General features: G+C 41.8%; 2 protein-coding genes across 4 annotated transcripts in view; one reads left to right on the top strand and one right to left on the bottom strand.

The window, feature by feature from the left end:
* Window positions 1-1027: 1027 nt before the first annotated feature.
* The window catches only part of LOC124283335 (arylsulfatase B-like), a 24507-nt gene continuing 9062 nt past the window's right edge, over window positions 1028-16472 (top strand). The window contains exons 1-9 of one of the 3 annotated variants that reach the window (XR_006900327.1): window positions 1028-1159; window positions 1377-1538; window positions 1913-2069; window positions 6029-6141; window positions 6661-6774; window positions 7535-7657; window positions 9209-9338; window positions 9861-10014; window positions 10492-11791. Coding sequence is in view for 2 of the 3 variants with exons in the window: in XM_046719371.1 (XP_046575327.1) it covers window positions 1446-1538; window positions 1913-2069; window positions 6029-6141; window positions 6661-6774; window positions 7535-7657; window positions 9209-9338; window positions 9861-10014; window positions 10492-11161 (1554 nt within the window). In the remaining variant the exon portion in view is untranslated. Of the gene's footprint in view, window positions 1287-1376; window positions 1539-1912; window positions 2070-6028; window positions 6142-6660; window positions 6775-7534; window positions 7658-9208; window positions 9339-9860; window positions 10015-10491; window positions 12359-16472 lie in introns of those variants that run through there. The other 2 variants (XM_046719371.1, XM_046719372.1) reach the window with 2 other exon arrangements.
* Window positions 16073-16472, bottom strand: part of LOC124283340 (formin-like protein 8) — a 722-nt gene continuing 322 nt past the window's right edge. Inside the window, exon 2 of the mRNA XM_046719378.1 lies at window positions 16073-16401. Coding sequence (XP_046575334.1) covers window positions 16086-16401 — 316 coding nt within the window. The 3' untranslated portion in view covers window positions 16073-16085. The remainder of the gene's footprint in view (window positions 16402-16472) is intronic.

The raw sequence follows: 16472 nt of genomic DNA, 5'->3' as shown, positions 1-16472 counted from the left end.
CTAAGGGCTGGTGGTACATACGTTCTTACCTTGAAAGACTGATAGTACATGTATACATGCTCTGGGAGTGTGGTACTTGCAAAAGTTAACAAAACTGATAATGTCTGCTGTTTTTCCTTACCTCTGGTTAAACGTTTAGCATCAGTCACTTTGAAGGATTTCAACTGCTCAACTATTTCATCTTCAGAAATATCCAGATCTATATTGTAAATAACACCTTTGATTCTCGCAAACTTTTGGGACATAAGCTTTGATTTGTTTCCCACAAATTCGCGTCAATGACAGAGCCGTTTTGGCCTGCTCAGCCGATCTGCAGTGTAACACAATGTCACCTTTATCCAGCCTCTTTTAGGCTATGTATATCACCAATATGTTTTTGAATATCCTTAGCTAGTGCAACGGGAGTTACGGATTTCAAACTGACACTAGTGTCTACCGAGGAAAAAATAACAATGGGCTTCAGATTTTTTTCCGTAAAATTTGTCTGAACATCGTCATCATGTTTCCGTTTTGGACGTTTAGCCAACATAGCATTATATTTCTCAGCAAATTCGGCATGAGTAGAAGTTTCCTCAAAATCATCATGAGCCGACCAGTCGGCTGTATATTCCCCGTCAGAATCTGGATTCATAACCCTATCTGCGAAGCAAACGCTAACGCTATCAGTGTTGTCGACAAGCGTAATCCGCGAAGCAAGTTCTGCAAGTTCTGCACGGACAATACGTGCCGAGCGTGCTCAGCCAACCGAAACAGAGAACGTGCAAGGAAATTTCACGAACACAAACGAAAGGCAATTACAAAATATAATTACTAAATTAATTACCAAAGCAAGTTTCACCAACTATGCTTATGGTGTGAAACAAAACAAACCCCAACTAACCACTATAAATCTCAGCGAGAACAATCTACACAGGAACACTGACTCAGAGAGCGAGATACACACGTCTGTCCTCGTCAGCAGACCAAACAAGACTCAAAGAAGATCGTGGAGGCGTGAAGAGTTGTTTCCCTTTAATCATTATGTCAACAAGCTAAATGCATGAACGCCTGCATTGCTCTCTGCGCGCCAACTACTTGTTCATATCTTATCGTCAGCCTTCATGGGTGAATATGTTGTAGTCGACTTGCATACGTAACTGGAGGTTGACCTGGACATAAAGTAAGTTATCGCCACAGTATCACCCGTACACTGAAGCAAAGAGCGCTTTGCTGACAGGCAATCGTACTGTGTGTCTTTGTAGGCGTATCGTGATCATGTGACGAGGTGAAAAAAGATCTAATTATAGGTAATTTGTTACGCTCTTCGTTGACTTCATCAAACTGCAGTCAAATTTTGTAACTTGTCCATGGTAACCATACGATATTGTTTATTATAGATTTCGCGGGACGACACTGACTATATTTTATTGAAGTCAAACGAATCACCCGTGACTCTCTAGCGGAAAATGAAGCCTGTGTTTATCACTGTGCTACTGCTCCTGTGTGTGACGTCACAGGCAAAACCCCCAAACATTATCTTCATTGTAGCGGATGACCTGGTGAGTATAATCAATAACAGCAGGTTGGTAAGTATGTCTACAATCCGTGACTCACGCTTGGAATATATTTAACACAGTGATCGATTTTTCACTTTATAGCTCGGTGATCGGTGATACAACTATTGTGAAGACAAGTATCACAGCAAAATAAACTTTTATTTTCTGTCATAAGCAGCAAAATTTTATTGCGAACATTAATGATTTGAAGAATAATAAATATTTTTACTGACGTTTGCGTCATGTTATGACAGTAGATAAAGGACATGCATAATTTAACATCAGTGATCAGTCATGTGTGACTGTTTGTATGCAAGGAGTTAAAATATCTTCTTGCTCTGCGCTGATGAACACAGTATAGCTTGCAATATTTCCAGGGCTGGGGTGACGTCGGCTTCCATGGTTCTAAGATCAGGACCCCATTTTTGGACAAACTTGCCTATAATGGCATCCTCCTCAACAACTACTACGTATCTCCGATATGTACCCCGACTAGAAGCGCCATCATGACCGGCAGACACCCCATACACACAGGTGAGACGAGCACCCCATCACGCACAAATCAGACGGACACCCGAACACCCCTTACACACAGATGAGACAAACACCCAATACACAGGTGTGACAGAGACCCAGTACACACAGGTGAGACAAACACCCAATACACAGGTGTGACAGAGACCCAATACACACAGGTGAGACAAACACCCAATACACAGGTGTGACAGAGACCCAGAACACACAGGTGAGACAAACACCCAATACTCAGGTGTTACAGAGACCCAGTACACACAGGTGAGACAAACACCCAATACACAGGTGTGACAGAGACCCAGTACACACAGGTGAGACAAACACCCAATACACAGGTGTGACAGAGACCCAATACACACAGGTGAGACAAACACCCAATACACAGGTGTGACAGAGACCCAGAACACACAGGTGAGACAAACACCCAATACTCAGGTGTTACAGAGACCCAGTACACACAGGTGAGACAAACACCCAACACTCAGGTGTTACAGAGACCCAGTACACACAGGTGAGACAAACACCCAATACATAGGTGTGACAGAGACCCAGTACACACAGGTGAGACAAACACCCAATACTCAGGTGTGACAGAGACCCAATACACACAGGTGAGACAAACACCCAATACACAGGTGTGACAGAGACCCAGTACACACAGGTGAGACAAACACCCAATACTCAGGTGTTACAGAGACCCAGTACACACAGGTGAGACAAACACCCAATACATAGGTGTGACAGAGACCCAGTACACACAGGTGAGACAAACACCCAATCCTCAGGTGTGACAGAGACCCAGTACACACAGGTAAGACAAGCACCCAATACACAGGTGTGACTGAGACCAAGTACACATAGGTGAGACAAACACAGGTGTGACAGAGACCCAGTACACACAGGTGAGACAAACACCAAATACTCAGGTGTTACAGAGACCCAGTACACACAGGTGAGACAAACACCCAATACATAGGTGTGACAGAGACCCAGTACACACAGGTGAGACAAACACCCAATCCTCAGGTGTGACAGAGACCCAGTACACACAGATGAGACAAACACCCAATACACAGGTATGACAGAGACCCAGTACACACGGGTGAGACAAACACCCAATACACAGGTGTGACTGAGACCAAGTACACATAGGTGAGACAAACACAGGTGTTACAGAGACCCAGTACACACAGGTGAGACAAACACCCAATACACAGGTGTGACAGAGACCCAGTACAAACAGGTGAGACAAACACCCAATACACAGGTGTGACAGAGACCCAGTACACACAGGTGAGTGAGTGAGTGAGTTTAGTTTTACACCGCACTCAGCAATATTCCAGCTATATGGCGGCGGTCTGTCAATAATCGAGTCTGGACCAGACAATCCAGTGATCAACAGCATGAGCATCGATCTGCGCAATTGGGAACCAATGACGTGTGTTAACCAAGTCAGCGAGCCTGACCACCCGATCCCGTTAGTCGCCTCTTACGACAGGCATGGGTTACTGAAGATCGATATTCTAACCCGGATCTTCACGGGTTACACACAGGTGAGACGTTTTCGTTTTCTGAAGATGGACAGCAATGGAATTTATCATCTACGTCAGATTTTGGCCATTTTCCAAGCTACTTTTTCTGAACCTCACAGTTCTAATAGGCAGATTAGTTGTTGTAGACTTAAATATCATTTGCCAATTGTTTTCTTTAATGCAGTTCGTTTTAGTAATATTCAAAACATTCACTTTTTATGACACTATACATTGCGCCAAGACGGTAGGTTAATGTGATTTAATTGTTTAGATAAGGGTTTGTGAAATTTTGCGAAAACCAGGTGTAGTAAAGCCCAGTTCGTCAAAGGTTAATTTGATATGTATATATAGTCCATTCATGTTTACACTTTCCAAATGAATCGTCAGTAAACAATAACGTGTATACAAGGAAGGATAATTCAGATGATTTTCACGTAGGATAGTTTTTGCCCCCAAACACACCATCCTCCTGCTAACTATGTTAGATAGTTGGAGTCTTCCACGTTCTCCATATATCATGAAATTTTGTGTACTTTTTCTAATGATAGAAGATGTTTTAGGAAATGTTTACAAGTGGACACCTTCAAGAATTGAGATATGTACAAACCCCGTATCTCGCATCAGTATGTGTCCGCACTGTCAAAACGTTTACTTTGTTATAGTGAATTTTGAAAAAGAATGTCACTATTCAATTGATGTTTTCGATTCGATCAAAGAATTCATATGGTTCCAGTTGGAGACCGTTACATGAATCTTGTATAAGTACCGCATGGGTGTTATTTAAATGTTACGGGTGGCCTAGTTTTATAGCGTTCGCTCGTCGTCGCAAGACACGGGTTCGATTCCCCACATGGGTACAATGTGTGAAGCCCTTTTCTGGTGTCCCCCGCCGTGATACTGCTGAAATATTTGAAATATTGCTAAAGCGGCGTAAAACCAAACTTACTCTCTCATTTAAATGTTAGGTGCCACACATGCAGTGAGTTAACATCTTACGTTGCAGCAACAGTATGCATTATTTGGTTGATGTTCATTGATGTCGGAGTCTAACCCCGACATTCCATTGGCTGATATCAGGAGCGTTGATATACGCAGCAGTTTGGGAAGTGATGACACGCACCACAGCAAGTCAGCGAGCCAGACCACTCGATCTCGTTATGGCAACCATACATTGTTGCTGGTGATCAGTAGACCCGGGTCTTCACTCTAAAGCAAAGCACCGTCGGCGAGCCAGGCCACTCGATCCCGTTATTACAACCATACATTGTTGCTGGTGATCAGTAGACCCGGGTCTTCACTCTAAAGCAATATCTCCGTCGGCGAGCCAGACCACTCGATCCCGTTATTACAACCATATATGTTTGCTGATGATCAGTAGACCCGGGTCTTCACACTAAAGCAATATCTCCGTCAGCGAGCCAGGCCACTCGATCCCGTTATTCGACAACCATACATTGTTGTTGATGATCAGTTCTAACCCGGGCATTTGCACCGGAGCAATATCTCCATTGGTCACAAAGAATATTGTTTACTGTTGAAAGCTGCCCAAAAATATGTCATACTGGAGGCTTGGCTCGGCACACTGATCATGAGCTGTGTTCCACAGGACGTGATTGAGCCATACATATTTTACGCCGCATCAATCATCCGTGGAGATCCGGGTTAGAAATGATCTTCAGTAACCCATGCTTGTAAGAGGCGACTAACGGGATAGGGTGGTCCGGCTCGCTGACTTGGTCATCGTATCCCAATTGCGTAGTTCGATGCTCATGCTGTTGATCACTGGCTTGTCTGGTCCAGACTCGATTACCTACAGACCGCCGCCATTGAGCTGGAATACTGCGGTCCCCGTGAAGGTCCGGGTTAGAATATTGATCTTCAGTAACCCATGCTTATCGTAAGGGCGACTAACGGGATGGGGTGGTCAGGCTCGCTGACTTGGTTGACACATGTCATCGGTTCCCAATTGCGCAGATCGATGCTCATGCTGTTGATCACTGGATTGTCTGGTCCAGACTCGATTGTTTACAGACCGCCGCCATATAGCTGGAATAGTGCTGAGTGCGGCGTAAAACTAAATTCACTCACTCACTGGAATACATCAACCAAACCAAACAAAACCAAATCCTTCAACCTAATGTCGACGAGTCTCCAATACTGCCTGACTGACTGAGTTTGGTTTTTACGCCGCTTTTAGCAATATTCCAGCAACATCACGGCGGGGGACACCAGAAATGGGCTTCACACATTGTGCCAATGTGGGGATTCGAACCCGGGTCTTCGGCGTGACGAGCCAACGCTTTAACCATTAGGTTACCCCACCGCCCCTCTCCAATACGATCTCTTGTGCTTAATATCACCCCTTACGTCCTGTACACAGTTATACTGAGACGGTAGCGTTACTCTTAATATGTTCTGTGTCCGCAGGTCTACAGCACGGGGTAATAGGGGAGGCTACTCCGTATGGTCTGTCTCTGAACGAGACCATCATGCCGCAGTACCTCAATGACCTGGGGTACGCTTCGCACATCGTTGGTAAGGTGAGCTAAACACTGACTGACACAATGGCAGTGTCCGCATCAGTTGGTACTGTCAGGGCAAATATTATTGTCAGTAAGAGCAAGGTCAGTCAAATGTATATGTTTTAATTTAAGTTTGAGGATTTCCAAAATCAATTTAATTTTGAGGATTTGTACATTATTTTACTGAAGCTAGCTATTCTATTTTCAGTATTCATTCCGTTGCTCATATCTGATCGTTAAATGATTTGTGTTTCAGTGACGTAAAGTCGAATGTACAGAGAACTGTAATTATTCGGGTTATTGTCGAAACAGGCAACTGAAGGTTCAGATCACAGACTTGGACGATCTGGTACCTAGATCGATGCTCTCCGTCTGTCATTGGTCTAGACACATTAATTTACAGGACGTCCGTCATTAAGCAGTAAATGTGTGCAGCATTAAACAACAACATAGTGTCCACTTGAATTTCACCAAACTGTAATAATGTATTCCCTGTGTAGATACAGTCTAACCAATACTCTACAATGCATGTTGCAGTGGCACTTGGGCTTCTTCACCAAGAACCACGTTCCAACTATGCGCGGGTTCGAATCCCACTTCGGCTACTACACGGGGAAGGAAGACTACTTCGACCACACAAGCAAGGGACCGGTATGTATATATTATATCAACTTACTGCTCCTGTGTAATATACGGCAGTGCTAATTAACAATATGTCTCTGTAATTGGCTGATTGGTGTCATTGGTGTACCTACTGTGTTGAACGTTGCTCATGATTTCAATCACTGGTTTGTCTGGTCCATTATTTGAAAGTACTTAATCATTTATAGATCCCCGCTATAAGCCGAAAGCAGTAGACTGCAGCGTTAAACGACATTCACTTGCTTTTGGGTAGCCTAGTGGTTAAAGCGTTGGCTCATCACAACGAAGACCCGGGTTCGATTCCCCACCTGGGTACAATGTGTGAAGCCCATTTCTGGTATTCCCCGCCTTGATATTGCTGGAATATTGCTAAAAGCAGCGTAAAACCTTACTCACTCACTCACGCTAAATCTCCCAGGGCTTTTGTATACATTTTCTATAGCAAGAAGTACGCTCTTATGATATAATATATGGAATGCTTACATTCTATGTCATGCTGCGATTGCTCTTAGTTTTCACTTGTTTCAACCCGTGAAGATCCAGGTTAGAATTGATCTTCAGAACCCATTCTTGTCGTAAGAAGCGACTAACCGGATCGGGTGGTATACAGTTATATTGAGACAACTGAGTTACTCTTCACACGTGTGCGGCGTAAAACTAAACTCACACACTCACTTCACTTGTTTCAAATAACGGATAAAGCGTCACCTGTGGTGGACAAAATTATCGTTAGGTCTGAATTGTGTGTGTCGCTGGGGTTGTGTTTCAGAACATGTGGGGGCTGGACTTCCGCCGGAACCTTGACTTGGTGCGTAATGATGATGAGGAATATTCGACAACACTATTTGCGTCAGAGGCCAGTGACGTCATAAAAGCTCATAACCAGTCAAAGGTGGGGACGGATTTAATGGAGACTATGTTAGCTTGAATATAATAAGCGTAATACGTGGTAATGCCTCAATATAGGGGGAAAACGACAAGAAAACACTAAAAATAATACGTTATAGATATTTTTCAAAATTAATTTTACTTCATGTATGTACAGTGCAATGCGGCTTACAATGAATTTGAACAATGGCAGTGTAACACCGGGTGTTCACGCATACCATGTATACCAGTCTGTTGTTATTTCCTGTCTGTCACATAGAAGAGGACAGTCCAGGACAAAGCTTGGCTTGGTGGTTGATAAAGGTTTACTCCCATACTCCCAACTACATCCCATTTGAACTACATCCCAAATTAACTATAGGGATTAATTAGGGATTAATTATCTGAGTAGAGGCACCCCCATGGCATGTAATGAGCACAGCCCATCAGCTCTCCCAGAAGAACTTAATGCTTAAAATCCTATTGACCAGTAATTATGTTGTTGTAAAGGTAATCTAATAACCAGAAAGTAAAGGACAAGAGAGAAGGGTATGCTGTAGTTAGTGAATGTTTGAGAGAAAAAACCAAGCCAAGATTAGTATATTGGAGTAAAAGTAAAGGTATACTGGAGTAAAGGTAAAGGTATATTGGAGTAAAGGTGAAATACAAACGAATGAGTTTTAAGTCAAAATAGTATTGTTATAGACTGCAATCCAGGACCTCGATGCAGTTGACTACTTATTGAAGCTGGGCTAAACAAGTTCTACATGGATCAGATTGAACACTGAGGATGAAATTGACATTAAATTATCACACTAAATATATAAGCCTATCTACAGATGAACTATCGATACATCTATATATAAAACTTTATCTGCACAAAATCTTTCGCCGTTCAACGGCTCTTCATCTGTTCAATGAAAACTAAGTGTCGTCATAGGCGACGCAAAAAGGTAGTAGCTATGTCGTCATCATGCGTATGACGTTAAAGTTAGTGACAATAGGTAATATGTAATAGATATATAAGACATGTCTTCTTAGACAGTTGAAAATGCTGTTCATAAAGCTGTAAAAGTCCCAAGATAGACACTTATGAAAACAAGAAACAAATACAGAGATGGACATTCTTCCATTTGTTTGTACCTACAATCCTATAACTGTACAATTATGCCCATTATAAAAGCGAATCTTCCAATTTTGTATAAAAGTGATACTATGAAAAAAGGTTTATAAGTCAGTGTAACAAATTGTCAAACACCTCGATGTGGAACTTGTTCAATCATAACTGAAGACTGCAAATTTACATTTGTTGAAGGCAAACTATATTCTATCAAAACCAACATGAACTGCAGCAGCTAAAATGTTATATATGTTTTATTTGTTTTCTGTTGGGCAAATCCATTAAGCAGACGCAGGTGACAGCATGTAGTTAATCTGTGCACTGGACCGTAACATGTGTTGTTTTAAGCTGTAGTTCTGATGGGATGTAGTTCTGGTGGGAGGACACCTTGATAAACATCATAAAAACACTTAGCATGTATACCAGTCTAATACTCAATGTCTGTTGTATGCGCAGCCACTTTTCCTGTATCTGGCCTTTCAAGCAGTGCATGCTGGGAATCCCGGTGGCGATTCCATTCAAGCACCACAGAAATATGTTGACAGATTCCCAGATATTAAGGATACACAGAGGAAACTCTTTGCTGGTAAACGCTCCCTTTTGTTGTACCTCAAACAGTTAAAAACAGGTGTGGAGTGCTGATGTTTTTGGCAACAAGTGTGACAAAGTGGGTTAAAGGTCAACACTTCAGTACTGTTAAGTCTTCACCTATCGTTGGATTGTAGGTTTTCGGACGGCAGTGGAGTGGAGTTTTGTGACACAAGCATTGTCAATTCTTGAAAAATGCTTTGTGTTTAGGATAAAACCATCGATTTTACAAGTAAATGGGATGTTTTATAATGATAAGAATGATAAGAACAATTGTTTCTCAAGTGTCCGAAAAAAACAATACGAATATATATGTAGCAACGAACGCGTTATTTAAGAATTTTATCATATTAAATTCACCAACTTCAGATTTCTCGTCTTGTTATCCTCATAACCTGACGGCGCAACTCTACTGGGCCTTCTCCAAATTCAATGAAAAAGTTTCCTTTCATGGCCATTGTTGACTTTGATACCAGTGATTGTAGAATATCTACACATGGTTGCTAACTGGTTGCTTCAGGGGTGGTGTCGGCTCTTGATGAAGCTGTTGCTAACGTGACGGCGACGTTGCAGCAGACGGGGATGCTGAACAACTCCATCATCGTCCTCACGACCGACAACGGTGGACCCACCAATGGCTACGACAACAATGCGGCATGCAACTGGCCTCTTAGGTGTGTTACACTTCCCTACTTCATTGTATCCGGTCGAATTCATTTTTGACCGGTCATGATAAGGTGTTTTGTTGCGAGACACATCTTCAATGACAATGGTGCCATGTGAGCATGCGACTGCTGATATAAGGGAATGGAAAGTAGCATATAACAGACAGACAGGCAGACTGCGCTGACTTTGTGTGCTGGCGATGTGGTGTCTCACTCCGAGAGTATGGGTTCGAATCCCAGATGCAACTCCACCAAGATTTTACAAGATTTTACACTTAACTGAGAAAATGTAATCCGAAACATAACATTTACATTTGACCACTAAAAGTTTTTCTGAAAATGGCATGTTGCATTCATGGTGTAAACATGTTTGAGCTTTAGGATTCCGATGTTTAATCGTTCAACTGGTTTCAATGATGAAACATCAAATCATCGTGGTGTAACCTATACCAATACTCTGTTATATATTCCTGTGTATTTCCCCAGGGGCTGCAAGAACACGATGTGGGAAGGAGGAGTACGGGGAAATGGCTTCGTCTACAGCCCTCTACTCTCTACATCCGGGTACGTCCAGGAGAACATGATGCATATCACTGATTGGCTGCCCACACTCTACCACGCGGCCGGAGGTGACGTCAGCAAGCTCAGGAACCAAGATGGTTACAATCTGTGGGAAATGTTGTCGAACAATGGCGCCGCTGTTAGAAACGAAATATTACATAACATTGATCCCATACAGAACTTTTCATCTATTAGAGTTGGGGAGTATAAACTTGTTATGGGAGATATCTCAGGAGGCCGAGATGATTCTTGGTACCCGCCGCCAGAAGGAAAGGACTACAAGATGAAACATCCCTCTGGAAGTGAATTCGTGAAAGAGTTCAATACAAACGACCATCCAGTGAACGTCAATTGCGGCAAGAAACCCGTGGATGCCGAGACTAACTGTCAACCGGAAGTGTCGCCATGTTTGTTTCACATTCCCAGCGACCCGTGCGAATTCCACAACATAGCTTCCACAAACCCAGACCAGGTTCAGTCGTTACTGGCCAGACTTGAAGAGTACAGGAAAACCATGGTCCCTCCCGCCAACAAGCCCTCTGATCCTAAGGCCAACCCCCAACTTCACGAAGGTGCGTGGACATGGTGGCTCTAAGACCATATTAACACAGGTACAGTGTTAGTTGTTGATTCCCGAGTTGAAACTAAAAAGTTAACCGGGAATCAGTCCATAAGAGAACTAAGTGTGAAACCAACTGACATCAAAGAAATGTGCTGTAATTAACAATTGTATTCTAAAATTAACTAAGTTCACAAGTCAGTACAAAGGTATAACTTTAGCAGTACAAAATTGCGTGGGAGAACAGATTCATTGGCAGTATGATACAAGAGCAGTGATATAGCAATAAGGATTCACCTATCAGCAATAGTAACCCAACTTGCAACTATACCATTAAAAAAAAGTAGGGGATATTCCATTTTGCGAGCATACCACTAGCCAATGCCAATGCACATGAGAAAAAGAAATATATATCCATGCAGATAAAATATTTCCAAAGGAATAGAATAAATTGGCACATTTTCCCTTAATTTCTCTTCATCATCTCTTTCCTCCTTGGCTTCATCATTCGCATTTTATCAATCTCGTAAATCCAATACCCCCTACTTTTTGAATGGTATATTTATGCAACGATATGATCATCACACACAATGAATGTGGTCTTGACTTGTGATGTAATGTGAGATCAGAGGCAATAGCTAGCTCCTCATATATACACAAAAATAAGTTGCTAGAAAATTCTGCCACAAGTCATTATGTTTTCTGCATCAGAGAAGGGTTCTAGTACATTCCAGCACTCAGTCTAAATATAGTACATGTCTTACTATAATACATCACTTCCCATCACTAACTCTACAGGTAACAGATGAAACATTTGCACAACGTATAACACTACCTCATAACAGCAGATATGATCGTTTTAATTGTATATATATTTTACATCCTCACTCGTTCACTTTTGTCCTTTTAAAACATTGCTACAGTTGTTAGGCAGCGTCGCTTTTATTAATATGTTGTAAGTTTGTATCTATCCTCAGCTTGTAGGCGAGCTGTTTACACTGAGGTAATGAAAGTCAGCATATACTTTTCGCAACTGTAAATTTGAAGAATAACATTTGTAGTTAGAAAACGTCTCAGACGTGGGTAATATCGTATTCTGAAAGTCATGACACAGTTCAACACTCACGACAATGAAATGTATGAACTATCCGAGGGCAGTATATACATGGTTTACGCCACGAACTAATAACCATGACACATTGTTTCCACTGACATTAAAATATATACATATGAGTTTCTTGGATTCTTTCATTCGTGACAAACATCTGTTTATGTGTTTCGTCAATTGTATACCGAGCAACGTCATCTTAATATATTAAGGAAACTGATTTGCGAAGTATATTCAAGATCCGGGTTAGAATATTGATCTTCAGTAACCCATGCTTGTCGTCAGAGGCGACTAACGGTATTGGGTGGTCAGGCTCGCTGACTTGGTTGACATGTCATCGGTTCCCAATAGCGTAGATCGATGTTCATGATGTCAGTCACTGGGTTGTTTGGTCTAGACTCAATTATCTGCAGACCGCCGTCATATAGCTGAAATAATGCTTTTTGTAGTCTCTCTCCCCCTCCCCTCCCCACCTATTTATAAATTTAATGTATTTTTAGAAATCGATTAACACATTAACTAATGTCGTAAATTCAAAATATCAATAAAACGGTATAACATATTAAATGTATTCTGACATCTAACACTTTTCTCAATAATTCACTTTGGTTTATGAAAGTAATGGATTCCCGTATACCTGACATCATGATCCGGGTTAGAACGGATCTTCAGCAACCTTTGTTTGTAAGAGGAGACAAACTGAATCGGTGGTCAGGCTCGCTGACTTGGTTTGTGCAAGTTATCGTATCACAGCTTGGTGTCAGTCAGTCGATTGTCTGTCTATATGTTACAGTCAGATTGTGAAATGACTAAAAATTTCAGTCATTTCGTGAAATAACTCAGAGGGTCAGCCATTCAACTATCCCTACTGCTTGTTCTCTTTCTTCCTTGGTTAACCTTGGCATTCTCTCTGGGTGACTTTATGTGCAGTGATATTGAAGTGGTGGACAGGCCATTTATACTGAATTTTCGCACGATCTTTCCCATGTATCCGACTAAGACATGTGTTTCGTGTTTCTGAGAGTCGGGGCCACAAAATGCGTTTTGGCAATTTGTTTCGTGTATCACGAACATTAATATCGTTATCAAGCACATTTACATCAAACTTGATGGAAACGTCCAAACCTATTTATATAGCCAATAGCGAAATGGCTGATCCTCTTAGTCATTTCACTGAGTTGCATGAAAAACATGGAGAACACCGTACCATCTCCGAGATCAGGTTGCGTTTTTGAGACCTTTTCTTGGGTTCCATTCTGAGTTTAGGAAGGAATCTTTGCTCAGGTAAAGTTGGAGATATTGTCAAAAATATACAATCAAAACATTAAATGAGTTTACAGTTATCCGTTTCTGCAAAGGAAAATTCCAAACTGACATTTCTTATGCTGCTTAGTATAGTTAGATGAGTTATTGAAATCCATAAATAGACAATAGTTCTAATATTGCTGTATCATACCTCCTTTACATTACTAATGTACTAAATTACTTACTAAATTCATGTACCACGGGTATTGCCATCTGAAGATCGAATAAGTGAATTTATTGAATTCTTTAAATCGAATGTGTTATATCAGTAATAATATGGTTCGTTACATCCATAAATGAGTTACTGACATGATAAATTAGAGAATAAATAGTAAAACGATAGCTCACCTTTATGGTGCCTAGACGCACGCATGCACATGCACACACATGGATTCCGTCTTGACATACTGCCACATAGCTGGAATTTTGCTGACTGAGGTTATAAACAACCCAAACCAAACCGTGTTGGCATAGATTCTGCACCAACCCAGATGGATTGGATCGCTGATCACAATATCTTCCAAACAAGTGCCAGTTCGTTAAATTACAATATGTTTTATTGCTCCAACAGAGATTCGAAAAACTAATGATGTTAGACACCGAAGCTACCTGGCCTCCCTTGACTTTGAGGACATGTTCGTACAACTTTCCATTGTTTTGGTGCTTATCAGCTATTTATGCTGCCTCATCTTGATGTTTCTTCAATAACGGAATTCCACAAACTATATGTATGACTCATGACGTATATGTACTATACACGAAAAAACAGATGTGTGAGAAGTTTAAGGACCTGAATCACGCTTGCTGATGGGATTCGCATGTTGCCTGGTCCACAGGGGCGTTTCACGCTTAGAAACAGCGTTAGAAAGACATATAGGTATATAGACCCTACCCTAGTAAGACATATTGGTATATAGACCTTACCCTAGTACTAGGGTAGGGTCTATATACCTATATGTCTTTCTAACGCTGTTTCTAAGCGTGACACGCCCCTGTGGCCTGATCGTAATACATATCATCTAATGGAGGGTGTTATCAGTGCAATAAAGCAATCTGATAAACTTGTTATCCAAATCTGATAACCATATGCAAATGCATTACGTCAATCCACGAAACTACTTTCACAAAACTCCATACACGCCATGCGAATCCTGAAACGTTTCACATTTCATTGATGACGTCGTCGCGAGTTTGTGGAAGACAGACTTTCCATGCAGCTTGTGGCAAGTGGGCACTGACAGTTGTGAATCGGTTCCGAAGGGCTTGGAGCACAACATATCGGTCATCTGCCCTTGATATTTTTCTGGGTCTTCCAGAGCGAGGTCTGTCCTGTACTCTACCAGTGGCCTGGAACCTGTCCCTCAGTCTGTGAATGACAGAGGGAGACACCTGAATGAAGACGGTGAGCAACACTTCTTATGGATTCACCATTCTGTAACCATGCAATGCCCCTACTTCTGTTGTGGTCGCTTAACGGTCTGCGCTGATAGCATTCATCTGCCATGAGATTTTTCTTTTTCCCGCCCTGGTTTTTCTTGTTTGTTTGTTTTTTGTAAAAGATATACGAATGCTAAAATGGGCTTCGTGTGTCAAGACCACACCTATATTTCTGATTTTCTCCCATGTTAGACAACCAATACTCAGCTTGCACTCTGTGTAGCCTTTTTTTACTGATGAGTGTTTTTTTCGGTTTGTTTTTGTTTGATTGTTTGTTTTTTGGTGTGGCCCCTGAACTTGGTTGTTACGTAATAGACTGTTTGGACAATAATTTTAAAAATAATAAATCTAGATTTTTGCAATCGTATATTGTTTTTATATGGTATGAGGAAATTCTTTTTAGGGTTCTTTTCCTGATGTCCCCTTCCAGTTCACCTGCTTGGCGACCGAGTTTGTCATGAGCATTGTCAAGACTCTGCGGATTGTGTCTCCTGTTGACACGCCTCCTGCCACTCCAAGTTGCCCAACCTGTTGGATTGTAAATTTTTCAACAATTAACTTCCCTAGCGTTTATAACTATATACTATGGCCATGTAAGAGTAATATTCCGTACAACAATCACTATTAATTGGACTTGGATTGTAACAATTGTTTGAATAACTCAAGTAGTGAAAGGAATCAAACTGATCTAAAACAAAATTAATATTTACCGCTGATCTCAATCTGGAGGAATCCTCCAGAGAAGTGTTAGTTTCCCTCAGTTCCTCGATGGTTTTGAGGGGGAGATGCAACTCCTCAGCTGGTGTCAAGTCCGTGGAGCCAGACTGCAGAATCCTCAGAACCTGGTGAAGCAGCTTCTGGTTTTCAAGAGCCACTGCTCGAGTTGACTCCACGATCTTTACAAGTTCAACAACTTCCCCTGGTAGTTTTGAAAATAGATACAAAATAAACAATTAACAATTGTGCAGGTTGTGGAAATAGTTTTTCATCAGTACTGTTGAGCACAAATGTTTACCATTATCAAGTTGATAAAGCATAATATAAAGCATAAATGTTTAACCATTATTATCATACACACCTCTAGTTGCCCCCACTGTTGAACTTGTGCCATCATTTCTGGGTGAGATGACTGGGCCTCCATACATCCTGTCGGTACAGCAATGGAGAAGGCTCGGGTAAGATCCGTCGCCTGGGGGATCGCCGTGGGCTGGTCGGGACCGACAGTGTAGGTAGGGGTGGAGACGGTGCCACAGGTAGAGAGACTAGAAGGCGAGGAGGAGAAGGCGGCTGGGGAGAAACTCTAAGGCGAGGTGGAGAAGGTGGCATGGGCACAGAGGACTTTGACGCTCGTGACTCCTTGGTCTTTGTCACTTGTGTTTCCTCATCACTTGAGCTGGAGCTCGAACTCAAGTACCTGCCAGTTGGTCTGAAATCAAAAATAAGTTCGAATGTATTCCATGTATTTAGAAATGCAAACAATTCAAAGAGCTCAAATTG

This window comes from Haliotis rubra, unplaced genomic scaffold, assembly GCF_003918875.1.
Source record: "Haliotis rubra isolate DU_JTF1 unplaced genomic scaffold, ASM391887v1 Scf313, whole genome shotgun sequence".
Lineage (NCBI taxonomy): Eukaryota > Metazoa > Mollusca > Gastropoda > Lepetellida > Haliotidae > Haliotis > Haliotis rubra.
The sequence above is the reverse complement of the archived record's forward strand: the minus strand, read 5'-3'. Positions and strand labels throughout refer to the sequence as shown.